The sequence below is a fragment of the Leptidea sinapis genome, chromosome 4, assembly GCF_905404315.1.
Source record: "Leptidea sinapis chromosome 4, ilLepSina1.1, whole genome shotgun sequence".
NCBI lineage: Eukaryota > Metazoa > Arthropoda > Insecta > Lepidoptera > Pieridae > Leptidea > Leptidea sinapis.
In genome coordinates, this window is record NC_066268.1 from 12,228,922 (window position 1) to 12,242,183 (window position 13,262).

General features: G+C 33.3%; 1 protein-coding gene and 1 long non-coding RNA gene across 2 annotated transcripts; one reads left to right on the forward strand and one right to left on the reverse strand.

Annotated features, from left to right (window-relative positions):
* Positions 1 to 5,953: 5,953 nt before the first annotated feature.
* Positions 5,954 to 7,858, forward strand: LOC126979954 (uncharacterized). The gene is made up of 5 exons (XR_007732927.1): positions 5,954 to 6,456; positions 6,562 to 6,761; positions 6,849 to 6,923; positions 7,021 to 7,092; positions 7,522 to 7,858. It is a non-coding gene; the product is annotated as an uncharacterized LOC126979954 (long non-coding RNA).
* An 18-nt stretch (positions 7,859 to 7,876) lies between these two features.
* On the reverse strand, positions 7,877 to 10,701 carry LOC126979916 (putative nuclease HARBI1). Its single transcript, XM_050829511.1, has 2 exons — positions 8,886 to 10,701; positions 7,877 to 8,795 (listed from the first exon to the last, which is right to left on the reverse strand). The coding sequence occupies exons 1-2, from the start codon at positions 9,150 to 9,152 to the stop codon at positions 8,034 to 8,036; spliced, it is 1,029 nt and encodes a 342-aa protein (XP_050685468.1). The 5' UTR covers positions 9,153 to 10,701; the 3' UTR covers positions 7,877 to 8,033.
* Between the last annotated feature and the right edge of the window lie 2,561 nt (positions 10,702 to 13,262).

Genomic DNA, 13,262 nt, shown 5'->3' on the forward strand with positions numbered 1-13,262 from the left:
TCCAAAGTCTATTCCAACAATCCTGAAGGTGAACTATAGGAAGAGCACCTAGATCCTGGCAAAAAACTTTATAAGGGAAAATGTCGCCATCGACCACGGCTTCATTAGCTAGTTGGTCTGCTTTTATATTACCAGGAATGTCGCTATGGCTGGGGATCCATACAAACAACACAGAAAGACCAAAGTGATTGCATTTATTTAATAGATTTCTTAATTCTATGACAACAGAAGAAATGTTTTTTGATTTAAATGGGAACCTATTGAGAGACTGTAAGGCACTTTTTGAATCAGAGAAAATTATTGTTTTTGGAAGTTTAAATAGAATAATATATTCAATAGCCTTAAAAATACCATAACATTCCCCAGTAAACACCGATGTTTCCGGAGGTAGTTTAATTTTCTGTGATATTTTAAATTGAGCGTGATAGACACCTACACCAACGGGATCCGAGGAGGAATGTTTAGACGCGTCTGTGTAAATATGATGGTAATCAACCCAAACAGTATTTTTAAGAAGATTAAACGAAAAATTTGTACTAATATCGTGCTTATTTAAATCTGAGTTAAAATTAATTTCTGGAAGCAACATTAATGCTTCAAAGCTAGTACTGAAAAGAGGATAATTAATGGATCGATGAATAGGAGCTTTTATGTTGATAAATTTCTTAAAACTATTGATTAGACAAGGTGGTTTTTTATTTGACCAATATGCAGATGAATCTATATAATGAGAAAGTTTCTGAAGTTTGTTATAAAGAGAGTGGTTAAGAAACTGAAAAGATCGGAATATAAATTTGTCTGCTAAATATTGACGACGTAGATGTAGTGGAGGATCACCACATTCTACTTGAAGAGCATTGATAGGACTTGACCGCATAGCACCAGAAACTACTCGTAAAGCTTTGTACTGTATGAGATCTAGTTTTTTAAATGTCTTAACACTACCAAGCTCCAGCAAGAATGTACCAAAATACTTCTTATAAGAGCATTATATAACAATTTTATGCAAAAAGGGTGCGCACCCCACCAAACACCTGACAGACATCTTAAAATATTAAGAGTACGCTCACATTTAGCATTTAGGTAATCACAATGTGGGATACCAGTTAGTTTCGAATCTAAGACAATTCCCAAAAACTTAACATTATCTTTAACTGGAATCTGATAACCCTCATAAAATATAGAAATAGGAGGAGGAGTTCTTGATCTCGTGAATAAAACTATTGTACTTTTTTCAGGTGATAGATCAAGGCCATTTAAGTCCAACCAAGTTTTTAAATTTATCAGCGGTTGTGTTATAGAAGAACTAGCTTTTTCAATAGAAATATCACGACAGTAAATTAATAGATCATCAGCATACTGAAGAACATTTACACAATTAAGTGATGATTTTAAATCGTGTGTATAAATATTATACAATATTGGGCTAAGTACTGATCCCTGGGGGAGGCCCTTTGAAACAAGTCGACTTCCTGTCATCTAGTTTCAGGATTATGTATCTTTCGGAAAGCATGTTTATGATAAAATTTGTTAATAGCAGAGGTATATTAAGTTGTAAAAGCTTGCTCTTTAAAATACTTATTACGACATTATCATAGGAACAATTTATATCTAAGAACGCAGCTATTACTGATTTATTATTTGAAAATGATAATTGAATATCAGAAATGAATATACTTAAGCTATCAATAGTACTTTTCCCACGTCTGAAACCGAATTGGGATTCACATAATAGACCGTTATGCTCAACAAACCATTCTAAACGATTTTTTATAAGATGTTCTGTAATTTTCATCAAAACAGAAGAAAGTGCGATTGGGCGATAGGCAGAATGGTCTGCAGAACACCTATTAGGTTTCAGTACGGGAATTATTTCTTGACGTTTCCACGCGGAGGGGATGTTACCAGATGTCACTATGGAATTTATAAGAGATAAATAATAAAATAAAGCATCATCATCTAAATGAGAGATAAAGGAATACGGAATACCGTCCAGTCCAGGAGCAGAATCCTTAACATGAGACAATACACCTTTTAGTTCAGTGAGAGAAAATATACTGTTTAAACCAAAACAGTTATCATTATTTATATTTATTACAGGGTAACCAATTATTAAGTCTTCAGGAACGAAAGGTGGAGCCAATTTATCTAAAAAGCTATTAACTAAATGAAAAGGGATTGATTTTGGAGATGAATCTTTGTATGCAGATCTAAACCTTCTTATATTTTGCCATACAAGAGATGGTTTGACATCAGGTGATATTGAATAGCAGAAATTTTTCCAGCCATCAAATTTCTTTTTCTTTAGAAATTTTGAAGTTTCTGACATACTCTTTGTAAGAATTTCAAAATTCTCATCAGTGGAACATTGACAGTATGTAATTTCAGCATATTTTCTTCTCTTTACTGCCTCAGTACATTCGTTATCCCACCAAGGAGGAGAAGGAATAAAACCCAAAGAGCTATTTTTACTTGGAAATATCTCATTGGCAACCTCAATAAAGATTCTTGCTAAAGAATCTGCACACTGAGATTCTGTACCTGGATTAATTTTTGGAAGTGTAATAATTTTGTTTTTTATTAGATCTTTATATAAATCCCAATCAACATCATTAAGCTTATATTTTAAACGAGGAGAATAAGTATTATGTAATACTTTATTGTTATTATTGCAGGTTGGAAATGATAATAATAGTGGGAAGTGATCACTACCAAAAGTAGATCGTAATGGATCCCAGGACAAAGAAGAAGCAAGATTAGGTGTAGTGACTGTTAAATCTGGAGCACTTGGGCCCTCGTCAGGATGAGAACGTCGTGTAGGACGACCATCATTTAATATACACAAATTCACTGAATCAAATATATCTATTAATGTGTTACCATAACTATTAGAAGATAAGTAACCCCAGGATTCATGGCGACAGTTAAAATCACCAAGGATCATAAAAGGCTTCGGAAGAATGGAAATGATATCTTTAATTTCATTTAAGATTGCAGAAGAAGGATGAGGTATATAAATAGATACATAACAGATATTTTCAACTAAAGCAGCAATAATAGAAAAATCATTACTGTGAGAAGGAATAGAGAAGAGAGAAAAGGAAAGAGGGTGTTTCACAAGCATGGCTACTCCGCCATGCCCATCCACACGATCTTCTCTGAGACATGAATAACCACGAATCTTAAATAAAGATCCTGGTTTCAACCATGTCTCTTGAAGAGCACAGATATAAGGTTTATATTTATTTAATAAATAAATAAGATCACTTTTTTTAGGAGTGATGCTTTGACAATTCCATTGAAGAACTTTGTCCATTATTTGGTTTATAAATTTGAGTAATTGCAGAAACTAATAAGGCAGCGTTGGACGGTGAAAATTCATTCGATTGACTAAGAGATTTTATAAGAGAAATAATTAAATCAATTACTGAGGATTCCAAAGGATTTTCATTTTCTTTGTTAATTAATGCACATCCATTAGAGGGTTGGGGAATATTAAAATCCCTTAAAATTTCTTGGTGAGCAGATTTGTCATATCCTTTGCTAAGTGTAGGTGGAGGCTTTGGTTTAACAAAAACAGTTTTTTTATATGAAGTATTGTTTATAGCTTTAGGTGTTGAATGTTGATGCTGGGTTGGAAAAGTATTAGGAGTGATGTTAGGTGATGAGAGTAATGTATCTGCATATGAAATTCGAGAGACAGATGGATGTATCTTTGAAGCTTCTGAATAGGAAATACAGTTTTTAGCCATTGATTCCTTTATAGCTCTTTGTCTTTCATATTCTAAACATTTTTTATCAGTTGCAATATGGGAACCTTTACATAAACAACAAGATATAAAATCATCTTGAACAGAGCAGTTATCACCACTATGTCCTTGACCACATCTAAAACATCTTGGTTTAGATCTGCATTGAGATTTCACATGACCAAACCGACAACAATTGTAGCATTGAATAGTAGGATATATATACAAGTCTACAGTAAGAGAAGTGTAGCACATATATACTCGTTTAGGCAAAAACTGTCCATCAAAAGTAAATACCACAGACTCAGTACATTTAAGATGGTTTTGTCCATCAATCATCATCTTTCGTTTTATTCTCCTAATTTTTATGATTGGACCACAGCCAATAGGAACAGAAACATTATCTTTTATTTCCTCTTCAGACCACTCAGCTGGTACTCCTCTGACTATTCCTATTCTACTCACAGAAAATGATGGAATAAAATCATCCGGAGGGTCCATCATATTATAGAAAAGTGAAGAAAAGAAGACTTACCAATAGGATGAAATTTACACAAATTAACACTTTAATAAAAACTAACGTGCGGAAAAAGGGCGGGAAACTTAAGATCGGTCGCACGTAATTTTAATAATTTTTCATTTTATTTTTAAATTTCATGTAAATATTTAGATATTTTGATCAGATAAGTTGTAGTTTGTATATATTTTAGTAGTTAGTTTTTATTAAAGTGTTAATTTGTGTAAATTTCATCCTATTGGTAAGTCTTCTTTTCTTCACTTTTCTATATGATGGACCCCCCGGATGATCCTGGGGGGACAGCCCCTGATATAGGTCATGTAGTGACAATTTCTCATAATGACGAAGGTAGCACGATGGATACAGATGGTTCTGTGTCTCAGACATCTAGTGGCCGTAAAAGAGTGTCAGCTCGACCCAGAATATGCAGACACTGTAATAAAAGACGACGAAAACACCGTGGTGATAAGAAGGATATTAAGGAAAGTGATTGCAAATGTGTAGACATTAATGATAAACAAATTCTTTTCAAAGTCGATTCCTGCAATAATTCTTCTATAGTAGTAGAGAACATACAAAAAAATAACACAGACACTCCACAACACCCACAGCCCCCTGTTGCAAGGCTGTTATATAACTCATTAGATGCTGCTCCTTTTGTTGTACACATTCAGAAACAGTATTCATCTCCCGATGATAATGTTACTTTACATCCAGTTACATTTGGTCGTTTTCTCAAAAGAAATTCTATTAAAAATATTGTGAATGGAAGTTTAAAAAGGATAGGCCGGAATAGGTTATCTATTTCTTTTTCTAAGTACCAAGATGCAAATGACTTTGTTGAAAACAAAAATTTAGAAAATGAAAAATATAAGGCTTTTATTCCATCATTTTCTGTGAGTAGAATAGGAATAGTCAGAGGAGTACCAGCTGAGTGGTCTGAAGAGGAAATAAAAGATAATGTTTCTGTTCCTATTGGCTGTGGCCCAATCATAAAAATTAGGAGAATAAAACGAAAGATGATGATTGATGGACAAAACCATCTTAAATGTACTGAGTCTGTGGTATTTACTTTTGATGGACAGTTTTTGCCTAAACGAGTATATATGTGCTACACTTCTCTTACTGTAGACTTGTATATATATCCTACTATTCAATGCTACAATTGTTGTCGGTTTGGTCATGTGAAATCTCAATGCAGATCTAAACCAAGATGTTTTAGATGTGGTCAAGGACATAGTGGTGATAACTGCTCTGTTCAAGATGATTTTATATCTTGTTGTTTATGTAAAGGTTCCCATATTGCAACTGATAAAAAATGTTTAGAATATGAAAGACAAAGAGCTATAAAGGAATCAATGGCTAAAAACTGTATTTCCTATTCAGAAGCTTCAAAGATACATCCATCTGTCTCTCGAATTTCATATGCAGATACATTACTCTCATCACCTAACATCACTCCTAATACTTTTCCAACCCAGCATCAACATTCAACACATAAAGCTATAAACAATACTTCATATAAAAAAACTGTTTTTGTTAAACCAAAGCCTCCACCTACACTTAGCAAAGGATATGACAAATCTGCTCACCAAGAAATTTTAAGGGATTTTAATATTTTCCAACCCTCTAATGGATGTGCATTAATTAACAAAGTAAATGAAAATCCTTTGGAATCCTCAGTAATTGATTTAATTATTTCTCTTATAAAATCTCTTAGTCAATCGAATGAATTTTCACCGTCCAACGCTGCCTTATTAGTTTCTGCAATTACTCAAATTTAACTTCTTGTGTCAAGTGATTAGTGAAGTGTCAAATGAAAGCAAACACATAAATAAACAAATATTAACGCAGCGTAATTCGAATTCCTTAAATGCACTTGAAAACAAAACCCATGTTTTGCGCAAAAAATACTGTGATATTTGTGAAGTGGGTGGCTTGGAGAAGAAAATATTTTGTTCGCTTCGCAGTATACAAGTGAATTCAATCGTGTGTTGTCCTTATTGAGCAATTATTTAAAATGACTGCAACTGGAAGACAGCTTTTCAATGAAGCCGAAAATATTTGTCTGCAGGAGTTAGTGATCAAATACAAATTAAATTCGTTAGCCACTATGGGGAGCGCAGTGGCTAAAAAAATCCCTGGCTTAGCCGAACAGAGGAGTACAATGCCATAGAAACGAATTCAAAAGTAAGTACTTACTGTAGTTGAAAATATATTTTATTCTATTATATTCACTTAAGGCAAACTTTACGAAACATTTGAGCAATTATTTCTTTATCACTTTACTTTTAGAGTACTGAAGCTCAACTTAAAAATGTTGGGATCAGGCGTAAAAGTATGTTGGCCTTAGAGAAAAGGGAAAGGATGAGGACCGGTCGTGGTGCCTCTAATGCTTACATACCTAGTACCTGTACTGGAGGATGCTCTCGCTGAACAGACAGATGTGGAGTTGGCAGATGTAATCGACAGTGATAACATACCTTGTAATGCAGGTAAATAACATTAAAGTACTTCTGGTACTTACTGCTTTAAGTTTATTGCCATTTGTGATTTTTTATGACTGTTTTTCTGTTTGGCAGTAATCCAAATTGATGATGTGATGTTGTTAGACATGTCATCTCAAGTACCAGCAGTTGAACATGTGTCAGAAATAGGTAAAATAACCAACCTTTTTAAAATTATAAAAAATAATATTATGTTATTATATATTATGTTTATTGTTAAGTATTAATGTTATACGTAATTTTACAGAAAACATTATAAACACTCCTCCACATTTGACAGAGTCCCGGTAGACTGATTATAGTGCAGCTCCATCACAAGGTAGTTATAAAAATATTTTGTCAAAGTTTAAAATGAATGTACATTCAATTAAATTAAAAAAATGTTATACCTGAACACATTATAATAGGCAAAATAGTTGCCATAATCAACCACTTAATTAATGTCTGACTGTTCATCACTGGTGTCTTTTCTTATTATTTGAAGATAGGGGATATAGAGCCTCAACTCGCCATGCTGATTAAATACTGGTTGATGGGCTTAGATAACTTATTGCAACTCTTTACATTTATTATCAGTTGTTAGTGGTAGTGACTGGGTCGACAGTTTAACTTGTTCTCTATTGATGGTATGGTTAGAGAGACGGAGACCACAGGCCTATTGTTATTATTTAAAAAAAAAATCAATAAATGTCTGAAATTGTTGTTTTACTTTTACAATATAGGTCTTATTATATGATTTACATTTCAGAGTCAAGAAATATACGGACCAGAGTGATTCAAGAAGAATTTCATATCCGTCAACAAACATATGGAAAATCTCAGAAAAGGGAAGAGGAGCTGCATAAGCTCTCGCAGAATAGCTGAGAAGGAGTGGATGGTGAAGGCAGCAGAGGAGATTTTTCTCAAAGCCAAAACTGAGAGAGAAGCTGCAGAGGAACTTCTCCTCTGCAATAGAGCCAAAAGAGAAGAGGCTGAATTAAGTTTAAGAATATTTAAAAATAAAAATTTTGAAAATTAATTTAGTATTAGGTTGTATGTATATGTTTATTTCAATTCTATTGTGTAATAAAAAACTTTATTGCTTAGTATTCATTCATTTATAAATCATCCAAAAATTTAGTTGTGAACAGTATTTAACAAACTTATTAATATAACAATAATAGTAAAGATTAATATTTAAATTTTCCTTAAAGTAACATTTAAAAAAATAAAGTAACATATAAAAAAATGTATGTATAAAAACATAATAAGATGTAGGTGTTAACTAAAATGTCTTGCTATAAATGCAGCCCTTATAACACTACCTTGTGCTGTATCACCAGTGTGAGGTACTGGAACTACAGCAAGATTGGTTAAGGGTTCAATCATTTCTTGATTGGTCTCAATACTAATATTATATAGCACAGCACATGCCACTATAATATTACATGTATTTGCCAGATTATTTTGCAGTTTTCTATTCAAACATGCAAATTTTCTTTTCCATACACCATTAAACCTTTCTATAATATTTCTAGTACTGATATGGGCCCTATTATATTTGAATTCAGGTTGTGATTGAGGATTATGGACTAGTGTATACATGTATGGTGACTGTGCATAACCACTATCACCAATCAGTAAACCTGCAATTTCCCCTTCTTCAAATCTCATATAACACCTGCTATTATTAAATATTCTAGAGTCATGGACAGATCCAGGCCAGCGTGCTACGATATCATATATTTCCATCCGAGGGCCACATACTATTTGCACATTAATTGAAAACCAACCTTTACGATTGCGAAATACTTCGCCGTTTTGTCGGTTTGGATTTTTTATTGGAATATGGGTACAATCAATGCATCCAATAACCCCAGGAAATCCAGCAACACGATGAAATTGAATCTTCACATTAGCTTGCTCAGGGACGTCAGGAAATTTAATGAAGCGCCTTATTTTTAAAGCTAAAGCTTTCGATACATTGGCCACAATCTTTGAAACGACTGATTGACTTATTTGGTGCAAGTCGCCGCAAACAATCTGTAAAAATACCGATTAAAGTAAAAATGTATACATACAAAGCTTTGTATTGCAATTTTATGAATGTAGACAAGTTATAAGAACACTTACTTGAAAGTTTCCAGTTGCGTAAAATCGTAAGGCTGCTAGCATTTGGATCACTGGTGGAATCGGCAATCCACGCTTGCTGTCTCCAGTATTTTGGAAGAGCAGGGGTAACAAAAAGCTTGCCACAATATTTTTGGTGAAGCGGAATCTTATTCGAAATTCATTTTCATCATAAATTTCCATCGGATTTTCTGCATCTCGTAAATATCGTCGCGATAAGTAGTCGTAAGGACTATCGTACATATATTCAATAAAACTTTCGAAAGACATTATAAAAAATTAATGAAATAATGTCTTTTGTAGCTAACAATTACTTATAAACTTCCTCAAGGTAGATGGCGATCAACCTTACATTTGACAGTTGGTTCCTCGACTCAAACTCACCTCGAGTGAGGAAGGTGTTTGAGGTAAGGACAAAAATTACAACTGTGAATATGAAAACCCCTCAGTGAGGTTGAGTCGAGTCGAGGAAATCATGAGTTTACGACTTAGAATATGGGTGTTAATAATTGGTTACCCTGTAATAAATATAAATAATGATAACTGTTTTGGTTTAAACAGTATATTTTCTCTCACTGAACTAAAAGGTGTATTGTCTCATGTTAAGGATTCTGCTCCTGGACTGGACGGTATTCCGTATTCCTTTATCTCTCATTTAGATGATGATGCTTTATTTTATTATTTATCTCTTATAAATTCCATAGTGACATCTGGTAACATCCCCTCCGCGTGGAAACGTCAAGAAATAATTCCCGTACTGAAACCTAATAGGTGTTCTGCAGACCATTCTGCCTATCGCCCAATCGCACTTTCTTCTGTTTTGATGAAAATTACAGAACATCTTATAAAAAATCGTTTAGAATGGTTTGTTGAGCATAACGGTCTATTATGTGAATCCCAATTCGGTTTCAGACGTGGGAAAAGTACTATTGATAGCTTAAGTATATTCATTTCTGATATTCAATTATCATTTTCAAATAATAAATCAGTAATAGCTGCGTTCTTAGATATAAATTGTTCCTATGATAATGTCGTAATAAGTATTTTAAAGAGCAAGCTTTTACAACTTAATATACCTCTGCTATTAACAAATTTTATCATAAACATGCTTTCCGAAAGATACATAATCCTGAAACTAGATGACAGGAAGTCGACTTGTTTCAAAGGGCCTCCCCCAGGGATCAGTACTTAGCCCAATATTGTATAATATTTATACACACGATTTAAAATCATCACTTAATTGTGTAAATGTTCTTCAGTATGCTGATGATCTATTAATTTACTGTCGTGATATTTCTATTGAAAAAGCTAGTTCTTCTATAACACAACCGCTGATAAATTTAAAAACTTGGTTGGACTTAAATGGCCTTGATCTATCACCTGAAAAAAGTACAATAGTTTTATTCACGAGATCAAGAACTCCTCCTCCTATTTCTATATTTTATGAGGGTTATCAGATTCCAGTTAAAGATAATGTTAAGTTTTTGGGAATTGTCTTAGATTCGAAACTAACTGGTATCCCACATTGTGATTACCTAAATGCTAAATGTGAGCGTACTCTTAATATTTTAAGATGTCTGTCAGGTGTTTGGTGGGGTGCGCACCCTTTTTGCATAAAATTGTTATATAATGCTCTTATAAGAAGTATTTTGGTACATTCTTGCTGGAGCTTGGTAGTGTTAAGACATTTAAAAAACTAGATCTCATACAGTACAAAGCTTTACGAGTAGTTTCTGGTGCTATGCGGTCAAGTCCTATCAATGCTCTTCAAGTAGAATGTGGTGATCCTCCACTACATCTACGTCGTCAATATTTAGCAGACAAATTTATATTCCGATCTTTTCAGTTTCTTAACCACTCTCTTTATAACAAACTTCAGAAACTTTCTCATTATATAGATTCATCTGCATATTGGTCAAATAAAAAACCACCTTGTCTAATCAATAGTTTTAAGAAATTTATCAACATAAAAGCTCCTATTCATCGATCCATTAATTATCCTCTTTTCAGTACTAGCTTTGAAGCATTAATGTTGCTTCCAGAAATTAATTTTAACTCAGATTTAAATAAGCACGATATTAGTACAAATTTTTCGTTTAATCTTCTTAAAATACTGTTTGGGTTGATTACCATCATATTTACACAGACGCGTCTAAACATTCCTCCTCGGATCCCGTTGGTGTAGGTGTCTATCACGCTCAATTTAAAATATCACAGAAAATTAAACTACCTCCGGAAACATCGGTGTTTACTGGGGAATGTTATGGTATTTTTAAGGCTATTGAATATATTATTCTATTTAAACTTCCAAAAACAATAATTTTCTCTGATTCAAAAAGTGCCTCTCTCAATAGGTTCCCATTTAAATCAAAAAACATTTCTTCTGTTGTCATAGAATTAAGAAATCTATTAAATAAATGCAATCACTTTGGTCTTTCTGTGTTGTTTGTATGGATCCCCAGCCATAGCGACAATCCTGGTAATATAAAAGCAGACCAACTAGCTAATGAAGCCGTGGTCGATGGCGACATTTTCCCTTATAAAGTTTTTTGCCAGGATCTAGGTGCTCTTCCTATAGTTCACCTTCAGGATTGTTGGAATAGACTTTGGACTGAAACTGGTCAATCAAAAGGCAGGAAATATTTTAACCTTCAGCCACTTATTTCATTTAAACCATGGTTTTTCCGTGCCAAATGCAATAAGTTAGTATGTTCTTCTATCATAAGAATGCGTTTGGGTCATGTTTGCACTCCTGTTCATCTTAATAGATTAGGCATTGTATCTACTGACATGTGTGAATGTGAATCCGATAAATGTGATCTAGATCACATTTTCTTTTCATGTTCTCTATACGACCGCTCCTCATTCCTGAATGATCTAATATCTCTTAATGTTCCTTTTCCTACCTGTATATCCTGTCTAATTATGTATCCATGTAAATTTTATAAAATATTGTCATCTTTCATTCTTCAGAATCATATTAAAGTTTAAATATTTGTAATGTTGTGTAAGTAGCAAGTATATATGTATATTTATGAAATTTTTAATATCCGTTTCAATCCTCTTTCTACTTATCTGATCCTTTCCCGTGTTCCGTATCCTTTTTTAACTTAGTTTCCCAATCTTTTAATTTACGTTATTGGCAAAAAGTAAACGCTATTGCCAAAAGAAGAAAAAAAAAAAAATTACGTGCGACCGATCTTAAGTTTCCCGCCCTTTCCCAACTGACATTTATGATTTTCTATCAGAATTCGGAGCGGATGGGGGATTACAGGGTTATCAGTTATCACGATTAACCATAGAACAATAATAAACCTAACTATATAAAAAAGAACTCATGAGTACATAATTTTATGGATATAAAAATAAATAAATACTCTAATCAAATAAAAAGATATATGATCAGTCAAAACCACTCGAGTGCCTAACGTTTTATAAACAATACCTATTCTATTCTATTCTTCCTACTATGGCTCCTGTGGAAGGTATACCACAAGTTTGCCAATGTCACGTTAAGGTAGACCACCAAGCTTAGAGTATTCTTTTACTAATTTTAATGGTATTGATCGGTGCTTAAGATTGAAACAAGTTTTATTTTCTTATACCTGAAACAAATATACATGCTGTTAGGACTATAGACAAACACAAATATAATTACTTAAATTATTTGATATAAGTACTTAGTGCTATTTACAACTTAATCTTATTTATTTTAATATATTTACACAAAATATATACAAAAGGAGTGAAAACTAGGGAGAGGAGACATTTAAAGGAAGTTGGGCGGGGAATTTCAGGAGGTATAAAATTGTATAAAGAAGGTTGTGTTAAAGGGCAATTGAAGAATAAATGATCCACGTTTCCCTCATCTAGACCACATTCACACAAGGAATTGTCCCTAATTCTTATTTTAGCCAAAAATACTGGGGTACAAGCATGATTAAAACGTAGACGACAAATAGTTGAAATCACTGACTTGTTGGGAATTTTAAATTTCGAGAACCAAGGTTTCTGAGGAATTACGGGTTGTAGATCTCCATAAAATTTGCCTTTAGAGTTTTTGGAAACTTGCCAAATGCTGGACCAATTCTCATGCAATGTGGGTTTCAGGATGGTGCGCAAGTCATGGGAGAAAATTTTTGAGTATTGGAGGGAACCTGTTGCAATAGCTGTCTTCGCACAGGCATCTGCATTTTCGTTCCAAGAATGCCTGAATGACCTGGAATCCATGCTAAAACGATGTTAATATTGAGGTCATAGTATTCTTTCAAAGATTCCCTTATTTTAAATATAATTGGAAAATGACTTTTAGACCTAAATGGATTTGACAGTATTGATTGAAGGCAACTTTTGGAGTCTGAAAGAATAATAGAGTTGTTC

Excerpts from the sequence above, each read along its gene's own strand:
- LOC126979916 (XM_050829511.1), bottom strand. The coding sequence starts at position 9,152 with ATGTCTTTCGAAAGTTTTATTGAATATATGTACGATAGTCCTTACGAC. Across the intron at positions 8,796-8,885 it reads ACGCAACTGGAAACTTTCAA|ATTGTTTGCGGCGACTTGCA; the intron begins GTAAGTGTTCTT and ends GTATTTTTACAG.